General features: G+C 38.0%; 7 protein-coding genes and 1 pseudogene across 8 annotated transcripts; 4 read left to right on the top strand and 4 right to left on the bottom strand.

Moving 5' to 3' along the window:
• The first annotated feature begins 3,076 nt into the window (after positions 1-3,076).
• On the top strand, positions 3,077-7,242 carry LOC106446337 (phragmoplastin DRP1A). The gene is made up of 16 exons (XM_013888039.3): positions 3,077-3,332; positions 3,629-3,692; positions 3,777-3,884; positions 3,967-4,068; positions 4,163-4,213; positions 4,350-4,411; positions 4,567-4,657; positions 4,750-4,814; positions 4,972-5,166; positions 5,435-5,554; positions 5,634-5,704; positions 5,856-6,081; positions 6,170-6,220; positions 6,308-6,536; positions 6,629-6,768; positions 6,856-7,242. Exons 1-16 carry the CDS (start codon positions 3,204-3,206, stop codon positions 6,982-6,984), a joined length of 1,833 nt encoding a protein of 610 aa, XP_013743493.1. The 5' UTR covers positions 3,077-3,203; the 3' UTR covers positions 6,985-7,242.
• A 2,061-nt stretch (positions 7,243-9,303) lies between these two features.
• On the top strand, positions 9,304-9,735 carry LOC125608181. The gene has a single exon (XM_048778144.1). The coding sequence runs from the start codon at positions 9,304-9,306 to the stop codon at positions 9,733-9,735; it is 432 nt and encodes a 143-aa protein (XP_048634101.1).
• A 1,403-nt stretch (positions 9,736-11,138) lies between these two features.
• LOC106446336 lies at positions 11,139-11,888 on the top strand (annotated as a pseudogene).
• A 345-nt stretch (positions 11,889-12,233) lies between these two features.
• LOC125607963 (DCD domain-containing protein NRP-like) lies at positions 12,234-13,747 on the bottom strand. Its single transcript, XM_048777548.1, has one exon. It carries the CDS (start codon positions 13,503-13,505, stop codon positions 12,492-12,494), a length of 1,014 nt encoding a protein of 337 aa, XP_048633505.1. The 5' UTR covers positions 13,506-13,747; the 3' UTR covers positions 12,234-12,491.
• Positions 13,748-15,618: 1,871 nt separating this feature from the next.
• LOC106446333 (protein ABIL4-like) lies at positions 15,619-17,445 on the top strand. Of its 2 annotated transcripts, none has more exons than XM_013888036.2 (8): positions 15,619-15,850; positions 15,967-16,049; positions 16,139-16,289; positions 16,367-16,466; positions 16,562-16,618; positions 16,707-16,811; positions 16,892-16,983; positions 17,073-17,445. In XM_013888036.2, the coding sequence occupies exons 1-8, from the start codon at positions 15,752-15,754 to the stop codon at positions 17,214-17,216; spliced, it is 831 nt and encodes a 276-aa protein (XP_013743490.2). In that variant the 5' UTR covers positions 15,619-15,751; the 3' UTR covers positions 17,217-17,445. The 2 variants fall into 2 exon arrangements, with proteins under 2 accessions (XP_013743490.2, XP_013743489.2); XM_013888035.2 differs by having other exon boundaries at positions 16,559-16,618.
• Positions 17,446-19,182: 1,737 nt separating this feature from the next.
• LOC106446332 (putative nuclease HARBI1) lies at positions 19,183-20,632 on the bottom strand. The gene is made up of 2 exons (XM_013888034.3): positions 19,985-20,632; positions 19,183-19,849 (listed from the first exon to the last, which is right to left on the bottom strand). Exons 1-2 carry the CDS (start codon positions 20,524-20,526, stop codon positions 19,282-19,284), a joined length of 1,110 nt encoding a protein of 369 aa, XP_013743488.2. The 5' UTR covers positions 20,527-20,632; the 3' UTR covers positions 19,183-19,281.
• Positions 20,633-20,814: 182 nt separating this feature from the next.
• Positions 20,815-22,552, bottom strand: LOC106446329 (MYG1 protein-like). The gene is made up of 6 exons (XM_013888032.3): positions 22,280-22,552; positions 21,958-22,104; positions 21,790-21,888; positions 21,519-21,710; positions 21,331-21,450; positions 20,815-21,242 (listed from the first exon to the last, which is right to left on the bottom strand). The coding sequence occupies exons 1-6, from the start codon at positions 22,532-22,534 to the stop codon at positions 20,946-20,948; spliced, it is 1,110 nt and encodes a 369-aa protein (XP_013743486.2). The 5' UTR covers positions 22,535-22,552; the 3' UTR covers positions 20,815-20,945.
• A 260-nt stretch (positions 22,553-22,812) lies between these two features.
• Positions 22,813-24,214, bottom strand: LOC106446331. The gene is made up of 6 exons (XM_013888033.3): positions 23,994-24,214; positions 23,688-23,912; positions 23,520-23,599; positions 23,313-23,388; positions 23,127-23,222; positions 22,813-23,002 (listed from the first exon to the last, which is right to left on the bottom strand). Exons 1-6 carry the CDS (start codon positions 24,117-24,119, stop codon positions 22,982-22,984), a joined length of 624 nt encoding a protein of 207 aa, XP_013743487.2. The 5' UTR covers positions 24,120-24,214; the 3' UTR covers positions 22,813-22,981.
• Between the last annotated feature and the right edge of the window lie 802 nt (positions 24,215-25,016).

The following is a 25,016-nucleotide window of genomic DNA, read 5'->3' as shown; positions in this document are numbered from 1 at the left end:
TATAATATGAAAGCAATCATTACTAACAAGTCTATTAGCTATCTTAGCACCTTTAACAACAAATGTCTTTGGCAAAGTATACTAAAAGCCTAGGAGAGTTTCTCAGCAGGCATTTCATCAAACATCTTTTGGGTGGGAATGCCTATTGATCAACTTTTGAGTGGCCAACTCAAAAGATGCATTATGAATACTCTACTAGCAAGGAACAAGAATGATCTATACTAAAACATCCTAGAACTAACCTAATCACCTATGATCTCCCTAACCCATGAATTCAAAAGGTGATTTACTCACTAATCTCCATGATTCCTCTTAAACCCATATTGGATTTCAGATTAATCATGTAGAGAAATAGATAAGAAATCAACAAGAACACAAGATAAAAGCAATCTGAATTTCAATCAAACGAAGTTTTCACTAGTTCTTCTCTCCCCCCAAAGAGATTATTTTGCCTCCAATAGCTTACAAAAGTACTTAACTTAGGTTTAGAAAGTGTAAAACATCAAAACAAATGACCAAAAGGCCCCTGAAATAACATAAAAATCGTCCAAGCAAAACACGCGGAGTGACCTAGCATAGTCGTTCCAGGAGGTCGCTCCCGACGCGTTTTTTCGTGTCTCGCCGCGTCAAAACGCGAGTGACTAGCTGGTCGCTCTGGGTGGTCGCTCTGGCTGGGAGTGATTTGAGGTAGTCGCTCTGGACTGGTCGCTCTGGCTGGGAGCGACCTCGGTAGGTCGCTCTGAGAGGTCGCTCCAGGATGCTCGAACAGGGTGGATATGCCTCTAGTAAATTGGTCATAACTCCTTCATTACATCTTCAAATGACTTGAAACCACTTCCATTAGAAAGCTAACTCAATTTTCGATGTCTCCACAAAATCTTAGTAACAGAAGATTTCTCTAAAGGCTCCATCCATGCTCATCTTTCACCACTTTTTGGATCACAATGCTCCCAAACATTTCAAATCACTCCATGGCACACTCCGGCACCTAATAAGGACAATGAATGCAAAATGCAACCTAGACATGACTAAATCATAATCTATATGATGAAAATGCTCATGGATGAATGGATAAAACAATACAAATATGCAAGATATCAATTACACCAACTGTCACACCAACTATCAGATCAATTAATTTTGGTATTGTAAATGACATAGCATCTAATTTTTGTTAGTGTGAATGGCATGTATACAACAACATAGCTTAAATAAGATAAAGTAAAACTTAAAACAAACATATAGTTTATAATATTATTATTTTAATAAAATTAACCAAAACCCTCTGTACAAAGACGCGGCGGCCTAGGTGTTGTTCGGTGACCAAATCAGTGAAGTAAAACGTTGATCCGCGCTGACTGCTTAATTTTCACATTAACCGCGTAAAAAGAAAATTTTATCCACGTAAAGTTGAAATGCGGTTAATTGTTTTTACTCATTATTACAGGTTTTATGTAATTATTCATTACCAAATAATTATAATTAGCTATTAAGTCCAAAACTATTGTTCAAGCCCAAAACAAACACATACATATTGCATTTGGAGTTTTTTTCGTATTAAACAAACCCTAGTCTAAATGTTCGACAAATTAAAAGAAGACTGTTTAAAATTATCTATAAAAAGTTATATAATTATGTCTAAAAACTCGTGTTATTATGTTTAAAATTAGCTAAACGTATTATAATTATATTAAATTGTATTTAAAACTAGGATCCGCGTATTCTTCAAGTACTCTCCGATATTTTGGTAACTTGCTAACCGCAGTCTTACCCGATTAGTGCCTAGCGCAACTCCGAACATAGCCAAAAACTAATCAAGATGAACATTTTATTTTATCTTATATATTAAATAATATTTCTCTCAAAAAGATTTATATTTTCGTTGTAATACTTTTTTTTGGGCAACCGTTGTAATACTTTAATCACAGCTTACTCTCATGTTCTTTTTGTTAATCTTGTTTACGTTATTTGCATTGAAAGAATTAGATTAACATAGAACAACACGAGAATAAACACTATGATTGAAGCATTGCAGTGAGAATAATTTTTGTTATTTAATTGAAAGGGGAAAATATAATTTATTATGTAAAATAAAATATAATCCTTTTTAATTAGTTTTGAATGATTTTATTGCATTTTCTATTAAAAACAAGTTTTATAAAATAAATATTTGTAGAAAATAATGTTGTTATACATAAGACATATACACTGATGCATTATCTACGTCACTAAAATTAATTGATGTGATAATTGATATAACATTTGACGTATAATTTTACCGAATATGAAATAAAGTGGGTATTTTTATTTTAAAGTTTATATATTTAAAACTAATATATAATATATATATCTAATGTATAAGCTAAACATTAATTTATGCATAATTTGGCTGTTTTTTCCAATATATAAAAAGTTAAATGAATTTTTCATTACAAAGAAAACAAATTTAAAAAAAGGTGTCCGCAATAAAATATATATACTAAGCCATTAATCTTGCTAATTGTACTAATTTCTGATTTTGGCTCTATTTCTCCATCCAAAATAATAGATTTATTATTAAATTTTTTTTTAATTTTTAACACTAATTAATTACCCCGAAAATTATTATATAGGAATTTTATAGACGATAATTCTCTATATCTTATGAAAATTCTGTTTGGACTATATCACCATAAACTATCGTATGTCGTTTTATATTATTTTCTTCATTAATCTGTATATATTTTATCTTTTGGAATTTTGAAATTTGCACAATATAATTCATGTTTTTTGAAACTTGAAGTCTAAACTTTTTGATATAAAAGTATTAATAAATATTTATAAAGTTAATGGATGAAATGGTTTTTACATTTATTTTTTGGGTTAAATATAATTTTATATTTATTGATGGACAATCAAGCAGTTTGTCGTCTTTAAAGAGCTGAAGTAAACGCCACGCCGTTTCAATTACACTATGCGCAAAGTCCAAACCAAAGCCTTTGGTAAAAGAAAATAAAAGAAAAAAACCCCTTCCTTGGCTACTGTATAAACGCGTTAGGCTTAAATTTTCTCCCTTAGACCCAAACACTCCCAATTGCTTTTTCGTCGACTCAAATTCAAAATCTCTTCTCTCTCTCTCTCTGGTTCCGTCAGATCTACTCCCCTGTGCAGATATCAGATCTTGCCGATCTGCTTTAATTTGATCTAGAGAGGGAAGGGGGAAGATGGAGAATCTGATATCTCTGGTAAACAAGATACAGAGAGCTTGCACGGCTCTCGGAGACCATGGAGACTCTAGCGCCCTCCCTACTCTCTGGGATTCCTTGCCTGCCATCGCCGTCGTTGGTGGTCAGGTTTAATTCTCGATCCTGCTTTCAAGATCCATCTCACAATTTGAGACATTCCTGAGATGCATATTGTCTAGATTTGAGATTCTCGTGCCCCAAACTTGTTTTATTTTGTCACCCTGATCGTAGAGAACTAGAGTTTAATTGAATTGCATGCAAACTATATGTGCTAACTGTCACCATTGGTATTGTGGACTTGAGTTTGACTTGGATGCTGTTGTTATTGTTGGTGATTGCATTGATTTGGTTTTGAAATTGTATATATACAATCACCCCCTTAAGTTTATTTACTATGTTGACAGAGCTCTGGGAAGTCTTCAGTCCTGGAGAGCATCGTCGGGAAGGACTTTTTACCCCGTGGATCTGGTAAATTAATCACACTTCTTGCCTAGTTTATAAACTTGAAACCGCTTGTTCCCTTGTCTAATTATTAGCGGAAACTGTGTGTAGGTATCGTTACACGAAGGCCCCTTGTCTTACAGTTGCAGAAGATTGATGATGGAGCCCGGGAGTATGCTGAGTTCCTTCACCTCCCCAGGAAAAGGTTCACCGATTTTGGTGGGTTCGCTTCTCTCATTTGTAGTTTGAGCTTCACATGTTTCGGTTATTTTTTTCTAACCTTAATTAATCACCTATGTAGCTGCTGTGAGGAAGGAGATCCAAGATGAGACTGACAGGGAGACTGGACGCAGCAAGGCCATTTCTAGTGTTCCCATTCACCTTAGCATTTACTCTCCCAATGGTTAGGATACATATTTTAATTTTTTTATTTGCCTTTTTCTTTCCCTTGGGAATGCCATTTGCTAAACTTTTTATCCTCTTTGCTATGTGTGCAGTTGTCAACTTGACATTGATTGATCTTCCAGGTCTTACAAAAGTTGCTGTTGGTAAGTCACATTTACAGGAACCGTAGAACAAGGAGTTTATGTCTATTTCTCTAGCGATGGAGAATGACACAATAGATATTATTCTTTACCGTATATAGTTTAGCATGACACGATGAACTTCTTTTGGTTGATGCAGAGGGACAATCTGAAAATATAGTCAAGGACATTGAAAACATGGTCCGGTCCTACATTGAAAAGGTAATAAGAAATCCTTAGTCGCAGACCCTTTAATGTTTTATCGACAGATTATTGCTAGTTTAAATGCATAACTTTTTCCCTTTTTTTTCTGCTATTTTTGTGGAGCAAACTAGTTGACATGATTCTGTTTCATGTTTAATCAAATTTCCTTACAGCCCAACTGCATTATTTTGGCAATTTCACCTGCAAATCAAGATCTTGCTACTTCAGACGCAATTAAAATTTCCCGTGAAGTTGATCCATCTGGTAACTGTTTTGCAAACCATTCATTTGCCACCAAAGATACCAGACGTGTTAAGCTATCACCTTGTGTCTTATACTCGCTTTTATCTTTACAGGGGAGAGAACATTTGGTGTCTTGACAAAGATTGATCTTATGGACAAGGGGACAGATGCAGTGGAAGTAAGTTGCCTTATCAAATAACAAAAGCTGTTGTATAAACTTATTATATGATGTTCGAGCTACAGCAAGCTAATTTTGTAGTAACATAATACATATGGTTTCTCATTAACGGCTATTGTGTTCACTGCTACTTACCTAATGATGGTTTTTTGCTCAGATTCTGGAAGGAAAATCTTTTAAACTCAAATATCCATGGGTTGGAGTTGTCAACCGCTCCCAAGCAGATATTAACAAGAATGTCGACATGATTGCGGCTCGAAGAAGAGAGAGGGAGTACTTTTCCAATACTACAGAGTATAGGCACCTTGCACATAAAATGGGTTCCGAGCATTTAGCAAAGATGCTCTCCAAGGTTAGTGCTTTCACGAGGATTCTTTAGCTTTCTTCAAAGTTTTCTTAGAAATTAGAATAATAAACGCATTCTGAAATCTTTTAGGACTGGTAAATAGGAGTTTCTTTAGAGTAATAAGGATCCAAGATAACTGTTTTCACAAAGATTGATGCTTAGGAAGCGAACACAACCAGGATATAAGTATAACAAGAACCTACTAGGAAACTAGGAATTTTGTGGCAAGCAGAGTCTAATTGCAATGCTTTTGTTGTTGTTGTTGTTTGAACAGCATCTAGAGCATGTGATCAAGTCAAGAATTCCAGGGATCCAGTCGCTTATTAACAAAACAGTGTTAGAGCTGGAATCTGAACTTAGTCGCCTTGGAAAGCCTATTGCAGCTGATGCTGGGGTAACATTGTGATTCTTTTTTTTTTCTTTAATTTGTATTCTCTCTTAGATATCAAGATTTAATTAATGTTTTGGTGCAGGGGAAGTTGTATTCAATAATGGAGATATGTCGGCTCTTTGATCAAATATTCAAGGACCATCTCGATGGAGTGTATGTTTGGTCCATCTTGCTGCTACTACTATTTATAAAATTATACCATGACTGGTTATAGTGTCTGAGTTGATATGACTCCAAGCCAAATTTAATTAAAAAAATATAGATATTTATAATAGTTTGGTGCTAATGGGTAATGATGACACAGGCGTGCTGGTGGTGAAAAGGTGTACAACGTGTTTGATAACCAGCTTCCGGCGGCTCTGAAGAGACTTCAATTTGACAAGCAGCTAGCAATGGACAACATCCGCAAGCTGGTCACTGAGGCTGACGGTTACCAGCCTCACTTGATTGCCCCTGAGCAAGGTTACCGTCGTCTCATTGAGTCTTCTATTGTGTCCATCCGAGGCCCTGCTGAAGCATCTGTTGACACTGTACCAACTCTAACTTTCATCTCTGAAACGAAAAAAAAAACATTAAGTGTTTTCCCGTAATTTTTAAAAATCTTTTGTTTATTACTAGGTTCATGCGATATTGAAGGATCTGGTTCACAAATCTGTGAATGAGACGGTGGTACGTTTCTCTCTTATTTTAGTAATATATATCACCACGACTTTTATACATTGGTCCCAGTGTTATAGAGAAGCTGAATATGTGCAGGAATTAAAGCAATACCCAGCTCTGAGAGTGGAGGTGACAAACGCGGCCATAGAGTCGTTGGACAAAATGCGGGAGGGAAGTAAGAAAGCAACATTGCAGCTGGTAGACATGGAGTGCAGTTATCTCACTGTAGATTTCTTCAGGAAGCTTCCCCAGGATGCTGAGAAGGGTGGTAACCCTACGCACTCCATTTTCGACCGCTACAACGACTCCTATCTCAGACGAATCGGTATAGTCAAAAGCTTATATTCTGATGCGGTATCTATATATATATATATATTTTTTTTTCTACCTCACACAACCTTTTACATGTGTCAACAGGATCCAATGTTCTGTCTTACGTGAACATGGTCTGTGCTGGACTGCGGAATTCAATCCCCAAGTCCATCGTCTACTGCCAAGTCCGAGAAGCCAAGCGCAGCCTCCTCGACCATTTCTTTGCCGAGCTCGGTACCATGGACGTAAGTTCTTTCCTGCCTTTTCTCTTGAGTGTAAATAACATCCGGCTAAACAAAAACTAAACTGCTGATGAATTCCATTTTCAACAGATGAAGAGGCTCTCATCACTTTTGAACGAAGATCCAGCGGTCATGGAGAGACGCAGCGCCATATCTAAGAGGCTGGAGTTGTACCGAGCTGCCCAATCGGAGATTGACGCAGTCGCTTGGTCCAAATGAAACCGGCATCACATGCCCACTACTGTTTTGCTTGGTAATGATCGGTGTGGTCTAGACCGGGAAGAGACATTTAGGTTGTGTAATTTTTATAAGATGGTCTTCCCTGCAAGAATGCCTTGTCATTTTATTACTACACCACAATGTTTCGTCTGCTGCCTTTTTCTCTTTGTTCGTAATCTTATGATTACCCAATGTACGTGAGCTCTCGTCACATCCTTAGACATTTGCTTTATGTAGATCTTTATTTGTTTGGTGTGATATTTCTTTTGTCATCTTTAAATTGATGTTATACAGATGATCATTTCATCCTAAAAACGATGGAATGATCAACAAAATTAAATAACCCAAAAAATATTAGGAGATTAATCTGGAAGACCCTGGAGTCAAAAGCTGGACAACCCCGAAAGCTTTAAAACCAGAGCCAAACTATAAATTTTGGAAAAAAAAACAACTGAACGAATGCTCAAATCCATCATGATGAATTATCAAATCCACCATAAAAGCTAAGACAAGAAAGCCACATTCATGATGAACAACCAAGGAAGTTGGAAGCTTAAACAGAGAGGAGAACAGCAAAACTCTATCCTTGAAAAAAGCTTAAACTCTATTACCTATCGAAGAAGTGGGATATAATACAATTAGCGGTTCTTTTCTGTGCTGGCCTCTTTCTATCGTATTCCGGCCTCAGGGTCGAACATGCATTCGGATCAAAAAGAAAAACTTGTAGAAATAGAAAGATTTATCCATATATTTTTCAAGATTTTAATCTAACCTAGATTTCAACCAATTACTATCTATAAAAGAGATTCATAAACCTTGTGAGATAACCATAGTAGAAAAATAATTAAAAATATAGGCATTTTTTGGTAATTGTGTCAATTGATTACATAATTAGATATTTTTCTTCTTTTCAGCGCGTGAGCATGAACACAACACACCGGATAAAAAATACTATTCTATTTTTGATGTATATTTGGAATAAAAAGCAATGTCGACCCAAAATATAAGGTGGAGAGAGAGTGGGAGAGGGAGAGGGAGAGGGAGAGGGAGAGGGAGAGAGAGAGAGAGAGAGAGGAATCTATAGATTTAAAACCGCGTTAATAGAATATCTTATAAAATATAAATTTGTTTTGAAAGTTTCAAAACATTTTACGTGAAGAAAAAAAAATCTATATTTTTAATATTAAAATACAAAGTTTAATAAGTGTTGTAGCAGGAATTGAAATCAATTAAAAATAGAAGGATAAAACATATTGAGAAAAAGACTAGGATATCACTAAACCAAGTTTTTGTTCCCAAAGTAGCACTCAAAGCTCAAAGTGACAAAAATAGATTTCATTAAAGAGGTAAATATACATTTATATCCCTTGGGTTAATTAATCCAAACCTTAAGGTTTAGAGTTAAGGTGTGGGGTTTTGGAATTAGAGTTTAAAATTTTATAAAAAATAAAAATTAAAAATAAAAATTTTAAAAACAGTTTCAAAAAGTATTTTTAAATTATAAAAAGAAAATTCGAAAAAAATAAAAAAAAATTTCGAAAATTTTTTTTTCAAAAAAAATATAAAAATTTCGATTCTGGAAACATATAATCTGAAACTATAAAAAATTTCTTTTTTTTTTTTTTTTATTTTTATTTTATTTATTTTTTATTTATTTTTATTTATTGTTATTTGTTTATTTAATTTTAAACCAATGGTATTAGGGATATTTTACCCTTTAATGAATGTCATTTTGTGACTTTCTCCTTCTAATGCTATTTTTGAGACATAAACTTCAAAAGGTGTTATTATTAACAATTGTCCAAACATATTTGTAAGAAGAAGAAAAATCAAAGAAAAAAAAAGTGTTCAAGTAAATGTGGTAAGAGATAATATGGCAATTATTATACAAATATCATAGCTTAAGAGTTGTTATGTGTATGGACGGCAAAATACCTTTCCAGAGCCGGCAAAGAAGTTATGATCAAATCTGTAGCAGCAGCCATTCCAACATTCCCAATGTCGTGCTATCTCCTCCCTAAAGGACTATGTAAAAAGATATCTAGTGCGACATCTAATTTTTGGTGGGGCTCTGGCCCTAACTCAAAAGGTATGCATTAGATATCATGGAACAAACTCTGTCTCCCTAAAAAGGAAGGAGGAATTGGGTTCCGATCGCTCGAAGAATTTAATATAGCTTTATTAGCTAAACAACTTTGGCGATTGGAACACAATCCAAATTCTTTACTTACAAGGGTCCTTAAAGGGAGGTATTTTAGAAATTCACATCCTTTCAAAGCACCAAAAGCTTCAAGACCATCCTATGGCTGGAGAAGCATGATGGCTGCAAAAGATCTTGTCACTAAAGGTCTTAGACGAACAATAGGAACAGGGGAAGATACACTGGTTTGGCAAGACCCGTGGTTACCGGATGAGACCGCCAGGCCTCCTACGATAACACATGATTATGATCCGAACCTGAGAGTGTATGACCTAATCGATCCTGTGGAAAAAGAATGGGACAATTCTAAACTCAGGAGTTTGCTCCACCCCAACGACATACCGTTGGTTCGAAGCTTAAATCTCAAGAGAAATCCCGGTCGGGATGGATATTGCTGGAACCTAACCACTTCTGGGAAATACTCGGTCAAGTCAGGCTATATGCTTGCAAGATCAAAACCAGACGAGGATACTGAATTTAGGAACCAGCTACCTTCCCTCAACCCGCTCAAGGAAAAAATTTGGAAAGCCAAAACCGGGAAAAAAATCTGACATCTTATGTGGCAGATTTTATCTGGGCAATTTCAGTCAATGAAAGACTTTTCAAAAGACACATTGGGAACGATCCTAGCTGCCCAAGATGTGGCTGTGCTGAGGAAACGATTAACCATACGATTTTACATGCCCTCCCGCTATGCAATGCTGGACCCTCTCAATGATTCCTTCGGTTCCGGGAGTCTTCCCATCAGAAAATCTCTATACCAACATGGATTACCTCCTCTTAAGATCCAATACATGTGGAACTATGGAGGAATTAACCAGAGTCTTTCCTTGGATTATTTGGTATATATGGAAAGCCCGGAATGAAAAACTGTTTAATGGACGTGAATTCTCACCTATGGACACAATTGATCTGGCGATACGTGAATGTAATGCATGGTTTTTGGCCAATGAAGTGATCGACCCAGGTGAAAGCACCATGGAATGCATACCAAGAACCCCCACTGAGGTACCTTACATTCATATGTAGGGTGGACGGATCATGGAAAAATGATGAAACCACGAGTGGAGTAGGATGGATCCTACAGCTACAAGACGGTTCAATAGATATCTTGGGGCTCCAAGGATGCCATAGACAAATCTCACCGCTTCATACTGAACTAAAAAGTTTGATATGGCCTCTGAAATGTTTACTTCGCTTTCAGCGTTACTGACTCTCAAGAGCTAGTCAAAATGATCGCTACACCTGAAGACTGGCCGGCCTTTGCAACTGAACTTGACGAGTTTAAAACTGTAAGGACGTCCTACCAAGATGGACAAGTGGTCTACAAGAGCAGATCCAGTAACACCAAAGCAGACTTCCTGGCAAGACAAGCTCGAACAAGGAAGCGTGTTTTCTCATATGTTAACACGTGTGTGCCACACTGGATCGATATTCGCAACTCGGCTTTTGCCGATTCGTACTAAGATTTATCTTTGTATCTCATCGTGAAAAAAAAAAAAAGAGTTGTTATGTGTAGAAAATTAATTTTGGTGTTTGTTATGTATATGTGTTCAATTTTCCCTAGTAATAATATCAACTATTATTCACTTTCCACTTAAAATTAGATAACCAGAACTAGAGCTGTTTGTACACCATTATGTTGTATTCCTATTCTTAGGAACAGTAAAACATTATTTTAACATCGTATATAATAATATTTTTGGATAATTCAACAATTTTGAATATTTTCAGATGTACGTTGAACCGAATATTTGATAGCCAAATTAAAACTGAAAATTTTTCGTTTTTGATAAATATTCGAACCAATTAGAAAATACTCAACCGGTACCAAAAGTACGTTGAACCGAATATTTGATAGCCAAAAAAAATGTCGAGCTTTTTGTGCATTTGTTTCATTTTCGGTTAATTCAGACCGGACCAGACCAAATAACTGGAAATTATATGGTTTTCGATAGCAATGCATTTTTGTTTTCTGGTAATGTTAAAAAAAAAGGTAATGTTTTTTTCTAGATTTTGTGGCCATCCGTTATTATCTTTTCGGACTCTCTGAACTCAGCTCAGGTAGAGAGATGGCGAGTTCTATTTCTTCAGTCTCTCAAGCGCCATGTTTCATCGCTAACAATGGTAGTCAGAAATCATACACATGGCTTTATCAATCATCGCTGAGCTCGAACAGTATCAGAGTTTCTTCAAAGCATCATCATCCTCCTCGTCCACTATCTTCTTCCACGGCCTCCGTCGTAGAAACTGATGACGACGACGACGGACAGAATGTCAGGTGCCTTTTCCCTCTCTTGATCGATTACAATGGAAGTCTGTAGCTACAGACAATAAACTAACTTTAGGAATATGAATGTGTTGAACAGTTGTTGCAGAGGGTGCGGGAAGGAGGTGAATAGAGAATGGTTGCAACGGCGACGGGCGGATTCAAGGAGGCATTGCTACTGTCCCTGGCTTCGGTTGGTGGCCCATTAAGGCTTACCGGCCTTGTCCGGGTTTTGTGGAGGCCGGAGGTAGATACCGCCGCATAGGGCAGAGCATGGACGAGGTTGACTTTGGTCGTGGTGACTCTAAATCCACCACTTGATTTGTACTTAAAGTGGTAGTATGATACAATAAATATATGTACGTTCATACAATATAATCGGAAAGATAAATGAGTGGCGAGTAACCGAACCAATCTCTTACCGTCAATAAGATTATTGCATATGAACATATCCAGATTTATAAAAGACTTGGTATCCCCTACAATATTTTAACTTTAGATATGTTGGGAAAAACTCTTGTGATGGGAAGTAGACAACTAATCTTTAAGATAGCCTTTGTATATCAGAAAATTGATTTTCTACAAAAAAAATTTGTATTTGAAACTTAGAATTCTTATAGAACTTTTTCTTGATGACTACAAGTGAACCAAGCATCCCTAATAAGTAGTACTACTACCTAACTCTAAAGTACTCTCTAATCCTTATTCACAATTCTTCGACTTCATCCTCATTTACAATACTTTTGGGTGTACAAACTGATTTACTTTACACGAAACAAGTGAAAGATGATTGTCTGGTTTATCCTTCTACCCACACATCTCCTTATCTAATTTCTCACATATACTCTGAGAAAATAGTAATTTAGAAACATACTAAAAAGAAACCGAAAACTGTATAAACACAACCACCATTTTTATCTTCTGGAGACAATTATTAATACTCTTTATACTAGTAAACGGGTATTACATCTCTCTTTCTGTAAACATATAATAATAATGCAGAGCATCAACACCTGTCTTCAAGGTTGTTTTGTTAACTCAAGGGTTTTGCTCAGCAAAAACGTCCAAAAGAGAAAGCACCTCAGGGACGCTGAGTTCGAGGCGGAACTTAGGGCCGTCGTAGTGATGCAGAATGGGCCTGAAAGAGTCTTCCTCCAGCGGCAAACACACCTTCCTCGTCACAGCCCTCACCTGAGCAGGGAACCGAGACTCTCCCGGACATTTCTTGTCCTCAAAAGCGTTCAGCTCAATGTTCGTTCCCCCGAAGCTCGCCGCCTCGTAGATACCGTGAAGCTGGTGAGTGGAGTAGTTGTAGAGGAAGAGAGGAAGCCCCGGAGTGATGGCTCTGACGGAGTCCCTGTACCTGGGAGGCAAACCGAAAACCTGGCGCTTGAGATTCTCCTCCATGGTGTCGTTGTTGCAGACGAAGACGTAGCCGCCGATGGTCTCGTTCCTGGGGAGAGCCTCCGCGGGAGGAAGAGTCTTGAACCTCTTGTCCAAACCATCATCTTCTTTCTTGTTGTTGTTCTTATGATGATTCTGATTCTTCCTATTCTTCTTGGGGATCTGATGATGATCTTCATTGATGATCCCTTTGCTCTTCAAGTTGAAGCCATAGCTGCTCTTGGGCGCGGGGGATGGAGAAGAGTAGATGCCCTTGTTGAAACCGCCGTTGACGTTGTCGGAGTTGAATTGCCACGTGTCGTTGAAAGGGCTGGTGGTGAGTTTGTCGGTGTGGTTGAAATTGACGTTGGTGGTGGATGTGGATTTTGAGCCGACGGGTCCGAAACCGTTGGGGATGGAGTGCTTCCAGTTGTTCCACGTGGAAGAAGACTTGTTGTTGATGTCGGAAGAAGCCTTGTTGTTGTTGTTGTTGTGATACTCGACATGGTTTTTGTCGGAGGCGGCGATGTCGAAGTTTCTACGGCCGTCGGTGCGTTTGGTGCTCCAGATGGAGTCGTTTAACGACAGATTCGCCAGGTTGTGAGGCGTCTGGACTCTTAACTGGTCGCTGAACTGCCAAAACGATTGCTGATTATTGTTATTATCCATCTCTCTCTCTCTGGTTTTGGTTTACTGCAATTAATCTGGTAGATATCGAAATTAGAGATGCGATTTGAGGGAGGGGTGAATGAAATTGTGAGATCTGGGAGGGTTGTTGTTAAGTAGAAGAGTTTGGTGAGAAGATTTGTATGTAGAAAAGTTGTAAGGTTTTCATTGGAGCAGTTGTGTCATCTTATTTATTATTATAAACACACATAACACATCCAGTCGAAATTTCTACGAAAGTGACAAACCTATTTTTTATTATCATTTCTTTTTTTATATATATATTCTCCTCCCAAGGTTGCGTGTGAATACGAAAAAGGGGTTTAGATAAAGAAAAAAAAAAGCTAAATCAATCGAATAAATCCAAAAATATAAACTAAATCACCAGATTTATTAGTCGTATTTAACTATTTATGTTTGTCTAATGTATTTATGTTTATGTTTTTTTGTTAACTTGAGTGAGGGGTTGGAGAGGCGGCAGGTAGCAGAGACGCGGTCTAGTCTCTAGAAGAAGCTAGACGTGGCTCATTACGAGATGTGAGAGAGAGTAAGAAAGTCAAATAGATATTTATTTTTCTTTTAATTAATTTGTAAACTTTCTATAAATTGAGTTGATATGTCTTACAGGCTAAGGCTTTGTGCTTTGTGGACCAGACCAAATCTTTTTTTTTTTTGAAAAAGTCCGACAAAAACGCGTTGACGAGAAGGGAAGAGAGTGGTCGCGTCATTCAAGCAAAGCAAAATCTGCGGCGGTAACACGTATTAGATACCCAGAAGCTTCTATTGAGATATTGTACAATGTTCAAGTCCATTAGTTTTACTTGTTATTCGATTGGCCCATTTATTAAGTCCGCACACTAGATACTAATTGGGCTTCTTTTAAGATGTTATAGCCTATTAATTTTTGGCATGGAGTCTTACGGGTTGTTGAGATTGATCAGCCCCATACTACAAAAGTAATTCTACGTACTTTCTTTCTTTGGAACCAAGTCATCGCCGGTGAAAGAAATGGAGAGATGGATCCGCAACTGACGGAGATTTGGCAGCAGTTCGAAAGGTTCAGGTCCTAATGCACCTCACGAGTTAACTATTGCTCTTTCTCTTCTGAGCAAGCATATGATCATCATCATCTCTAAATCAACGACGGTTTGTAAAATGTTGCTTTTTATTTTCTTTTGATCAACAACTGATAGTATATGTCAACGAGGAGCACCCGTGACCGTGAGAGACAGGTTGCTTCTCTTCCAAACAGCCAAAAAACTGCACCGTGCAACTAATCAACCAGACTCTAGGCTACGCTAGAGAGTTCGCGTATCGTCCAATCCCAAATTCGATATCCTTACATTTCCTCCCTTTGGGATAGTTTCATAAACTTTTGCTTATCATGTATGAGTCACGCGTGATTTAGAGGACTCCCCTCTTTACTAGTTACTACCCCCAACAAAAGAAGTGAATCCCACTTATTGGATTTTTTGTTATTTAACTAGAGTTAAATAATGTTACTGCCTCATGTAGTTTTGAATATGTTTTGGTCGTCTGGTTACAATGCAATTCCATAGTTTTGACTATGATTTTAGTGGACAAAATATATAAATCACTTCACATCATCACATGAATGAACGAACGATATTTAAGCCTCATAAAGGCAGTAAACCATCAAACGAGTCCGTGACTGAATTTTGATTCCTATGTGTGTGTCCCCACTTCTTGTATTCACACTTTTGTGTATTTATTATACTTTTCTATAAATTCATTCTTTTAAATTTCAAGAAAGGGACAAGAGATTTTTAAATTGTTGAAAAGTTCTTTTCTCTTTAGTTAACAAAATGTTAAAATAATTCTGCTCCATTATTTTTCCATCTACAATATCCTTCCGAATTCTTTTACCTGTGCATATTTTTTATAATTGATCCCATCATTAGCGCTTAAATAAATTTCTTTAGATAATAAAAGCTAGTATTATCATGTGGCCTAAATGCATTTCTCCGGTCGTTATGTTGATTTGTCGGCTGCTTTGGACCTTTTTTTTGTAACCATTCACAAAATTTATTAAATTTGTTCATATTTGTCCTTAAAAGAAATTAAAAATTGATTTCCCACTTGAAATAAATAGTATTTAAAAGAAAATAATTAACTTGAGAAGAAAGTATGGAATGTGTTAAAGAGTCTTGCAGTGACTCCACTTGGATCTCTCTTACTTACTCCATTATCTCCCTCTTCTCTCTCATCTCATTAAAATAGGAATAGAAATGGAGAGCTCAACATCTTTAGCCATCGTTCTTCATCAGTCTTCCAATCATGACGAACTTTCCATGCAGCAGACTCTTCAATTCTCACAAACTCTCAAGGTTTGATCCCTTCTCTCTCTCTTTCCCTAACCATATATTTGGATTCTGAACTTTTAACTAGTTTTTCTATTCATTCAAGATTCATATTCTCTCTTGTTTTTGTGTGCTTTTAAAAGGATTTAAAGAACTTGCGGAAACAGTTATACTCAGCTGCTGAGTACTTCGAAACATCTTATGGCAAAGAAGAACACAAAGAAACGTAACTATTTTTATCTATTCTTTGATAAATATTCTGCAAAGTAAGTTTGAATTGTCTGAGAGGAAATGAATGAATGATGTTACTGTTAGGGTGATAGAGACGTTGAAAGAATATGCAGCCAAGGCAGTAGTGAACACAGTTGACCATCTCGGTTCTGTCTCTGATAAATTCAACTCTTTTCTCTCTGATAACTCAGCCCATTTTTCCACCACTCGTCTTCGTTTATCTTCTCTCGAACAAGTAAGCTAAGTAGTAACCACTGAATCTTTTCAAATGAAGAGAACACAACGCTCACATTGTTGTTGTTGTTGTTGTAGAGGATGAAACTATGCAGAGAGTACATGGGAAAGAGTGGGAGTTCTCAGCATCGCTTTCAAGTTCAATCTCCTCACCATCATAACCGTTATTTCTTCCCTCGTATACTTTTTTTCCCCTCTACAAAGTTTTTAATCCATTCCAACCGTCTATCAATCTGATAACCTTACTTATCACATATTCTTATATACAAGAAGAACATGGAAGAGGCACAAGTTTCGCTGCAGGAGATGACTCACATCGGTTCAAGAGTGGTAATCTAAATCTTTAGTTTTATATCCTATTTTTTAATTTGGTTCTGTGTTTATGATATCTGAGTCCTTCTCCTGATCTGCCTGGAAGCTGTTCGATCAACAATACTAGAAAACCACCCAAATACTGCAAGGAAAACCAGCAAGACAGGAAGCTTCTCCTTTTTGCACAACAACATCAGCAACATAACACCAAGTAAGTATAAGCAGTGCAATTTCTCTAGCTTTGCTTTTTCTCAGATTGCAGATAAGTAAAGTGTGTGTTGAATATTGAAGGTAAAATAACAAAGTCTCCTATGAGATTTCCTCTCATGCGTTCAGGATCTCTACTAAAACGTTCAAGCTCCCCAAGTCAGCCAAGACTACTGGTAATTAACACTTGTTACTATTTTAATATATTCATTCATTTTTGTTCAACATTTGTAATTATTTTCTGATCTGTGTGTGATTATAAAAGGCGTTACCGGAACCACAAAGAGCGATATCTATGTCGACAAGTAGAGAGATAGTGGAGATAAAGCAAAAATCTACATTGAGAAAGGGGAAGAAGAGTCTGATGCTGAAGGCATTGATGAGTATGAGCAGCAAGTCCAGAAACTAAATAAATCTTGTATTTTTACGTTAATATGTACAAAATTAATATGTGAAATATGAAGAGAGAAGAAATAGTGCTCACCCACCATCGGTCTTTAGTGGAAAATGGTGTGATCAAGAGCTCTATATTCACTTCTTTCTACGCACTCTCCAGCTTTGACTTTAGACTATAGAGTCAATCATTACTTTTTTGTAATTGTCTGTGCACTTCACTGCATCAAATTTGTTTTATCCTTTTTTCATTCTTTCTAACAAAAGTACAAAACTCATCAACTAACAAATTTGTGTTTGGTTTCTAATTGTATGTAGGGTTACTTTAATTCTCTTTTGATTAAGGTGAATCGTTATTTTGGTTTGGAGGTTGCACTGGACTAATGAATAAAAAAGAGGTTAATAATAATGAATAATCTATCAAAAATATCAGAAGAAGAGTTGTATACATTCCATAGACCCTTCCCCGACTAATCATTCAAATCCTAGATTTGTTCGCTAAACATATTCTCTTTTTAACCAGTTTTGGGATCATACAAATAATAAACCGAGAGACCAACCAAAAAAAGAAAAGAAAAAAGTTGATTAGAAGCAGGCCCAAAGAAACAGTATATATGCGATGGGATGAGACTGAGAGGACCATATAAAAGCTTCGAGGTTGGGTTCGAATGACATTGTTGTAAATGGATTCAGAGCTTCCAAATCTACTTGTCTTGTCTTGCATTATACACACACCTTCTTTTTGTTTTGCTTTGTCTAATCAAGGCTTTCATTGGTCTGCATTGATTCCAAAAATGCGGACCTTGTGCATGTGTGGGAATTTGGCGACCACCATAACAAATACGGCCAGTGTGTTGAGGAAGAGCATAGGATATTGATAGTCTGTTGTGTGAGGAACTTGCGATTGGGAGTGAGCTGGTTGCCGTGGTCAGCCTGCTGTAGATCCCCTTGATCCTCCCCAAACGGCGTTCCCTTCTTCCAGTGGAACGAATAATACGTCACCTTTTAATTCAACAAAGAAAGAAGCCTATTGATTCAAAATCTAGAATGAGACAGAGATCTCGAGGAGATTAAAATGAAAAAGAGAACGTACGGTGAAATGGGCGAGGTGAGCAGTGTAAGACGGAGAGAACGAGGGGCCACGAGAATAAGAGGATTAGTATGTAAGTTGTCCACACCCCTGGATACGTGAACCACTCCGTGTTCCGTTTCATATCCGTCGTCGGGACCGCCCTCACTTACTGTACATCCTTTTTCACCTGAGATTGGGGGAGAAATGACTCTTTTGTCTCTCTGAGCATCCAAATCAAAGCTCTCCACGTCCAACCGCCCTTAAGTTAGGAATATTATCAACGGACTATTACTTACCCTTGTCCTCAAACGGAAGTGCTGCTGCTGGCCCATGAGGCATATTTGTCGATAAAGCTGCTAATCTTGCTCAACCCTTTACACATTTCAGACAAGGACTATCCAGAAGCGAGCCTGATCTAGTCACATGTTAACCAGTCCTGGCAAGATCTGCTGAAGCTGAAGGAAGATGCTATAGCCAACGCAAAGAGAAAATGGATTATTGGAAAAAAAAAAGAAGCAAAAAGGTGTGAGTTCTGAACATCAAAGCCCCTGTTATTTATTGGATCTTCTTTCATTCTCTGCCCTGATTGGTGTGATGATCTATATATACTTTAATTGGTCTGATTTGAATGTATTTTGTACTTAACAAACATGAACACACACTACTAAAACGGTTAAAAAGAAGGTCCACATATTTTGGACATAATATAATGGTAACCATCTCTTAACCTTAAATCAATCTTCCATTTCTTCTAGTCTAAACCAATGTTCATTATCTCTCCTCTATTACCCACCTACTTTATACTCTTCCCTAGTTTCGGCCAATGTGTCTTCACTCTTCATCAAACATCCTAAACAAGGTCTACCGGATGGTTAATGAGGGGGCTTTGAGTAGGGAATAAATCAGCCACTGTCAAGGACTCAAGTTTATAGATGGTAGAAAGACTTGCAATCAAATGTAATATCTCTCTCTCTCTAACAAATAAAGCACTGATGGAAGAAGACAAGTTTTAGAAGGTTGGCAGGTTTTGGACATAATGGTTCCAGAGGTTAGATGCGATCTCATCTCTTAACCTCAAACTATCTTCCACTTCTTCCGGTCCAAACAAACCATGTTCATGTCCCTCATTCTCCTCCTCCCCCAATGCCATTCCTCTATCTTCTTCTTCTGTTGTTTCTGCCAACAACGTATCTTCTTCAAACATCCTAAACACAAAATCATCAGGCTTCTCCAAGCGCACATAGTTGTGCAACGCACACGCCGCAATCACCAGCTTCACCTGCGTTTGAAGAGGATACGGAGGAGCCGATAGCAGAATCGGAAACCGTTCTTTCAAGGCTCCCAAAGCTCTGTCAACCGCTCGATGCAACACCTTGTGCCGCTCGTTGAACACCCCCTTGGGTTCTGAAACACCTCCACGATACGGCGCTATAAACCCCGGAAGATTCTGGTACTTACTGTCCACAATGTAGTACTTCCCTTGAGGGACTTGCAGCTTGTTAGGCCGAGTCAAAGCAGCGTCGAGAACTTGCTGATCAGAAGCCGAACCTTCCCAACCAGCTAAGACGTAGTTGAACCTGATAATGAAGATCAAAATATCTTTTATTATTATCATCATTCTGTTACAATGTAACCAATACTTGAACTATATATAGAAAGTTCCTAACCGGTATTAACCATATTAAACCAGCGTACAATGTATAATCCAATACCTGAGATCAAATGAAGAAGCAACGAGCACGTTCTGCGTGAGCAGTCCGTTATGGCCGTTACGGAAAGGACCTTGCTCGTCGACGCCGACCATCACAGGCATGTGTATGCAATCAACGACTCCAATACAATCTTTAAAATAAGGATCGGACTGATCAACATCGGGGCTGGTGGATTGAAAGAAACTCGTGGAGATTGAGGTGACGGCGTTGAGCACGTTGTTGAAGTGGCGGCTGATTGTTTCGCCGGAGTATCCGAAGAGCTCTTGGACGGCGCGAGTGCGGAGGTTGTGGCCGATGATGAAGAGGAAGATGGCGAGCTGCTCCTCGATCTTGATTCGGTTGGTGTGGCGTAGCAAGCCTCGGGTTTGGAGGATGTGGCAGAGCTTGTAGAAGACGGGCTTGTCCATTCGGAAATTCTCTTGGCATTGTTCGTTGGGGCCGTTGAGGATTTGGGTGACGAACTTGTCGGAATCTGAAATTGCAACTTCTTTATTGGGAATAATGCAATCTCCACTGGTAGCTGTTTCTTCGCCGGCGATCATATCTGCACAGAAATACAGAATGACTCATGAGGAGGGTTTTGAGAAATACGAAAGAAATAAAAAAAGAGGGTTTCGACGCAACAGCTACGCAATGAAAGATATATCAAAGGGCAAAAAGGGAAAATAATATAAAAATTTCGGCAACGATCATGTATTGTATAAGGATTAGTGTATTGCGCCCTCTAGGTGTTCGACGGAATGTTTGCTAACTATTGCTTTTTAATATCTTTTCAAACACATATAACTTGATGGATTATTATTTCCAGTTTGTTGTGTTGGCACAATTAATGAAAAAAAAAATTCAAAATCTCTAATTGAAGATACGATTCCATCCAAGAAAAATGACAATTTTCATCAACCGAAAACAGAAATTGTACGATATATAAACAAGTACTTTTATACTCTCTCTATGCTTTGAATTAGAGAGTGAGAGCAGTTCGAGCCATGGATAAAGCGCCGTCATAGGACTGGTTTCCGCCTATAAAGCCGCTCATGTGAACAAACACGCAACCTGGGATCTCGGCAGCTTCGGAGAGTTGCTCATCTCTAAGTCCTCTCCATTGCTCAGGAAGACCCTTTCGGTTCTCAAACCTGTCCGGTGCAACCGCCACTGCCTGAACTCGCCACTGCTTTCCTCGCTCGTCCTGGTAGATGACGTACTTGATGAGGGGTTGGATCTTCATCTCTTGCTCAAGCTCGAACAAGTGAAGCTTCCACTGCTCACCCACCCATAAAAGAACTCAGAATAGTGTACTATCAGAGCAAGCATTGATTAAAAAAAGGGAATGTGGAAGCAACACTTACAGGGCAGAATTGTTTCAATACCATGATCTCCCCACTTGGATCTGTCTTGAATCTTTCTTCAAGACATTGCATCACTATTGATCGAGCCGGTAACCACGACCTTACATGAAACCTTACACTCTACAACGCAAAATGTAAAATTAGGAACATATGTAATATTTCAACAGATTGCACGCTGGAAAACTTACTTGGAGGAACTCTTCGCCAGCAAGAGCCATAGCAAGCTGGAAAGCCTCATTCTCCTTCTCCTGTGACTGGTCAGGATCAATCCAATCAAGATTTAATCTTCCAACCCTTGAAGACAGATGTGTGTTGTTCACGTATCTAGGAGGCTTATCAGTATCATACTGGTTTATTCCGTTGTCCACAGCATCAATTGCCTGCATCAAGAAATAATAACCAATCAAATCTGCACTAATGCCTTAGGATAAATACAAATGGATGGATAAATTGACTGACCTCCATGAAGCTCTTGTAGACAGCTAGAAACAAGCGAAGGACATCAGGGTGATCTTGGTCGACGTTAAGTTCCTTAGCTATGATCTCCTTTCCAAAATGCTGAAGCAAAACAACAACATTCAGTCCTATCTTTCAAAGAAAATCTCAGGAAGCAAAGCACTAGTTTACCTTGTAAACGAGACCGGCATTGCTGAGCTTGGTGTTGAATCCGTGCCCAAACACCTCTTCAAAGCCTTTCTGGTGATGATCATAGCGGTCATGGTGGGGATCATAAACGCCTCCAACGTCAAGCACTGCATCAAGCTCTGCCAATATCTGCACATACACACAAAAAAAAAGAAACCATCAACAATCTCTACAAGCAAATGAATTTTCACCTCACAGTGAGATTCAAAAATGACGCAGTCAATTAAACAAATCTCAGCCTTAACTCAGTCCCAAACACAGACAGAGCTAATTCAACAGTTCAAATGAGATTCGTTTGTATTACCTTGGGGTCACGAGTACGGAAGATATCGGCGCCGGAGAATTTATCGGAGAGGCGGATCATGAAGCAACCGAGAGCTTCGTCGCAGTGAAAGCTTCCGTTATGAGTACCGACTCTCTTGACGGAAACTTCCGAAGGAGAGGTGGGAGTGGTAGTAGAGTAAACCTTAACGGCGGCGGTAGAAGGAGCCATAGCTGCTGCGACTAGAGGGAGAGGATTGAAGAAGTTTCTGATTAAACCCTTGGTCACAGGAAACATGACGAAATGAAATTTCACGAATTTTTTTGTCAAATGGGCCCTTTTTATAAAGATACAAAACAGTTTGGGCCTAATGTGTTATGGCTTGCTCAATCTTACTGCACCTTTTCCATCAAGGACGAGGGCTACTGCCATTGAACATGCCTAGATTGTGTGTTCAGGACTTAGGAGGGATGTTTGGTTCTCATGGGCTGGGAAACCAAAGGAGTCATTTCATCCTTGTTTTGATAACTAGGTTGCTTCTTTTTTATTGAATTTGGTATTACTACACTCTTTTGTACGGATTTTTTAAAGACCTTTTAGCTTCAATGTTCTACTTTTATCCTCAAGTCTTTGTTTTTGGGGATAAGAAACAAAACCCTGTTACAAAACTGACTCATAATCATCATCATTATGTCCTCTCCTAGTCTCTCTTCCTCTCTTGTGTCTTTGGGGCTTTCTTTATATTTAATCGTCAATGTCATTCTCCTTCAATGCAACCCAAAAAAAAAGATTAACATAATTGTGAGTAGGTTTCCTAACCAATTTGTGCAAGTATTTGTTTTCTTTCTTTTTTCCAGTCTAGTAAGGACACTAAAATTAAAAAGGTTACCTTGGAATGTTTCTTGTCAAAATGGATACTTTCCTTTGATGGGTCTCTGAAGAATGCAAGAGTCTGAACATCACCATTTGCGATACTTGCTTCAAGCTACCCAAAAGAGGACAAATATGATGAAACCACAAAGGGTTGTTGTTAGCAGGTTATAGTTGGTTGAAGAAAGAAGGAAAGAAAGAAAACCTGAACATGAATGATGCCCAAGACGATGCTTGTAATGGGCAACCAGCTCTCTTCCGGGGAAATCGACAGGTTTGAGCTGCAAAATTTGAATATGAAATCCAATTTAAGAAACAACCATAAGATTCCAATTGAGATCGTCAGAGTAGCAAAATGTTTATAAGTTAATCAAAAAAAAAGAAGAAGAAGCCAAAGAGAGAATGAATGTACCTGAGATAGGGAAGGAGATAAACGAGAGCATAGACAGAGTAACGCGTTTTCCCAGTGTCAAGCCAAGCAAACACCCAACTCTGATCCACAAGAAGAATAAGTTGTTTCTTTATATTGCATTTTCATCATACAAACAAAAAAAAAAGGATGAAGAAGAAAGGAAGAAACCAGCCAATTGAAGTAAGGGATGAAGCTGATGATTCCCATGGCTGCTAATCTCATATCTGTTGACACTATAGCTGAATTCTCCTCTTCTTCATCCTCCACTCTCTTCGCCACCGGAAAAACAAACGAACTCAGTATGCACGCGCCTATTGCCGTCGCTAGCGGCGCTTCCTGTGAAAAATCCGCCCTGCAAATTAATCGCTCCACCTTACCATTCCTACTACACAGCTAAGAAGAAAAAGACAAAATGTTAGCACAGGTTTCAAAAGAGAAACATGATTACTGGTTTTTTTTGATCGATTGTTTTACCTTGCTGTTGTTAGGGTTTTGTACGGGATGGTAAGCTAGAGGAAGCGCCGTAGAAGAAGAAAGTAGGCGCGGTTTGGCATAGACAGAACCGGGGAATGAAAGCCACCAAGTCGACGGAGACGCCATTGATTCTTCTTTCAGCTTTGAGCTTAGTTGTTTTAGATTTGGATTACACGCGCCATACCTCCCTCCCTCCCTCCCTCCTAGTATTGGGAAAGTGACAGCAGCTTCATTTATCAGAATGCAAGAGAAACAAGGCCCACAAATATCATCCTACTTATTGGCCCATTAGCCCAACTTCTTACAACGGATAGACTGTATTCTCTATAATGTTATTACTAGGGGTGGGCATTCGGGTACCCATTCGGGTTCGGTTCGGATCTAATCAGGTTTAGGATTTTCGGGTTTAAAGATTTTAGCCTCATTCGGGTATTTTTAAATTTCGGTTCGGGTTTAGTTCGGATCTTTGCGGGTTCGGTTCAGGTTCGGATAACCCATTTAAATTATTTTTAAAATTTTAAAATTTATTATATATTTAAAAGTTCTCAAAATATATAAAACAAAATAATATATTTCATATAAATTTGTATAATATATGTCAAAATACCTAAATCTAACATATAAATTGGTTTGATTTGAATATTTGGATAGAAAATCAATAGATATTTCAAGCATTTTGGTGTTTTGAATATATTTTGGCTATTTTAGACATTTACTTTTGATTATTTATGTATATTTTCAAGTATTTTAGACAACTTAAAAGTATATTATCTATTTTGGATGTTTTTAATATATATTAAATATAATAAGTAAAATATTTAGGTATATAAATCTATTTCGGTTACATTCGGATACCCGAGATATTTCGGTTCAGATCGGGTTCGGTTTCGGTTCTTTAGATACCAAAATTTTGAACCCGTTCGGATATTTAATCAATTTCGGTTCGGGTTTGGTACTACTTTTTCGGATCGGGTTCGGTTCGGTTCCTCGGATCCGGGTTTCTTGCCCAGCCCTTATTTATTT

The sequence above is a fragment of the Brassica napus genome, chromosome A4 (assembly GCF_020379485.1).
Source record: "Brassica napus cultivar Da-Ae chromosome A4, Da-Ae, whole genome shotgun sequence".
NCBI lineage: Eukaryota > Viridiplantae > Streptophyta > Magnoliopsida > Brassicales > Brassicaceae > Brassica > Brassica napus.
Note: the sequence above shows the minus strand (reverse complement) of the source record. Positions and strands in the feature narration are given on the sequence as shown.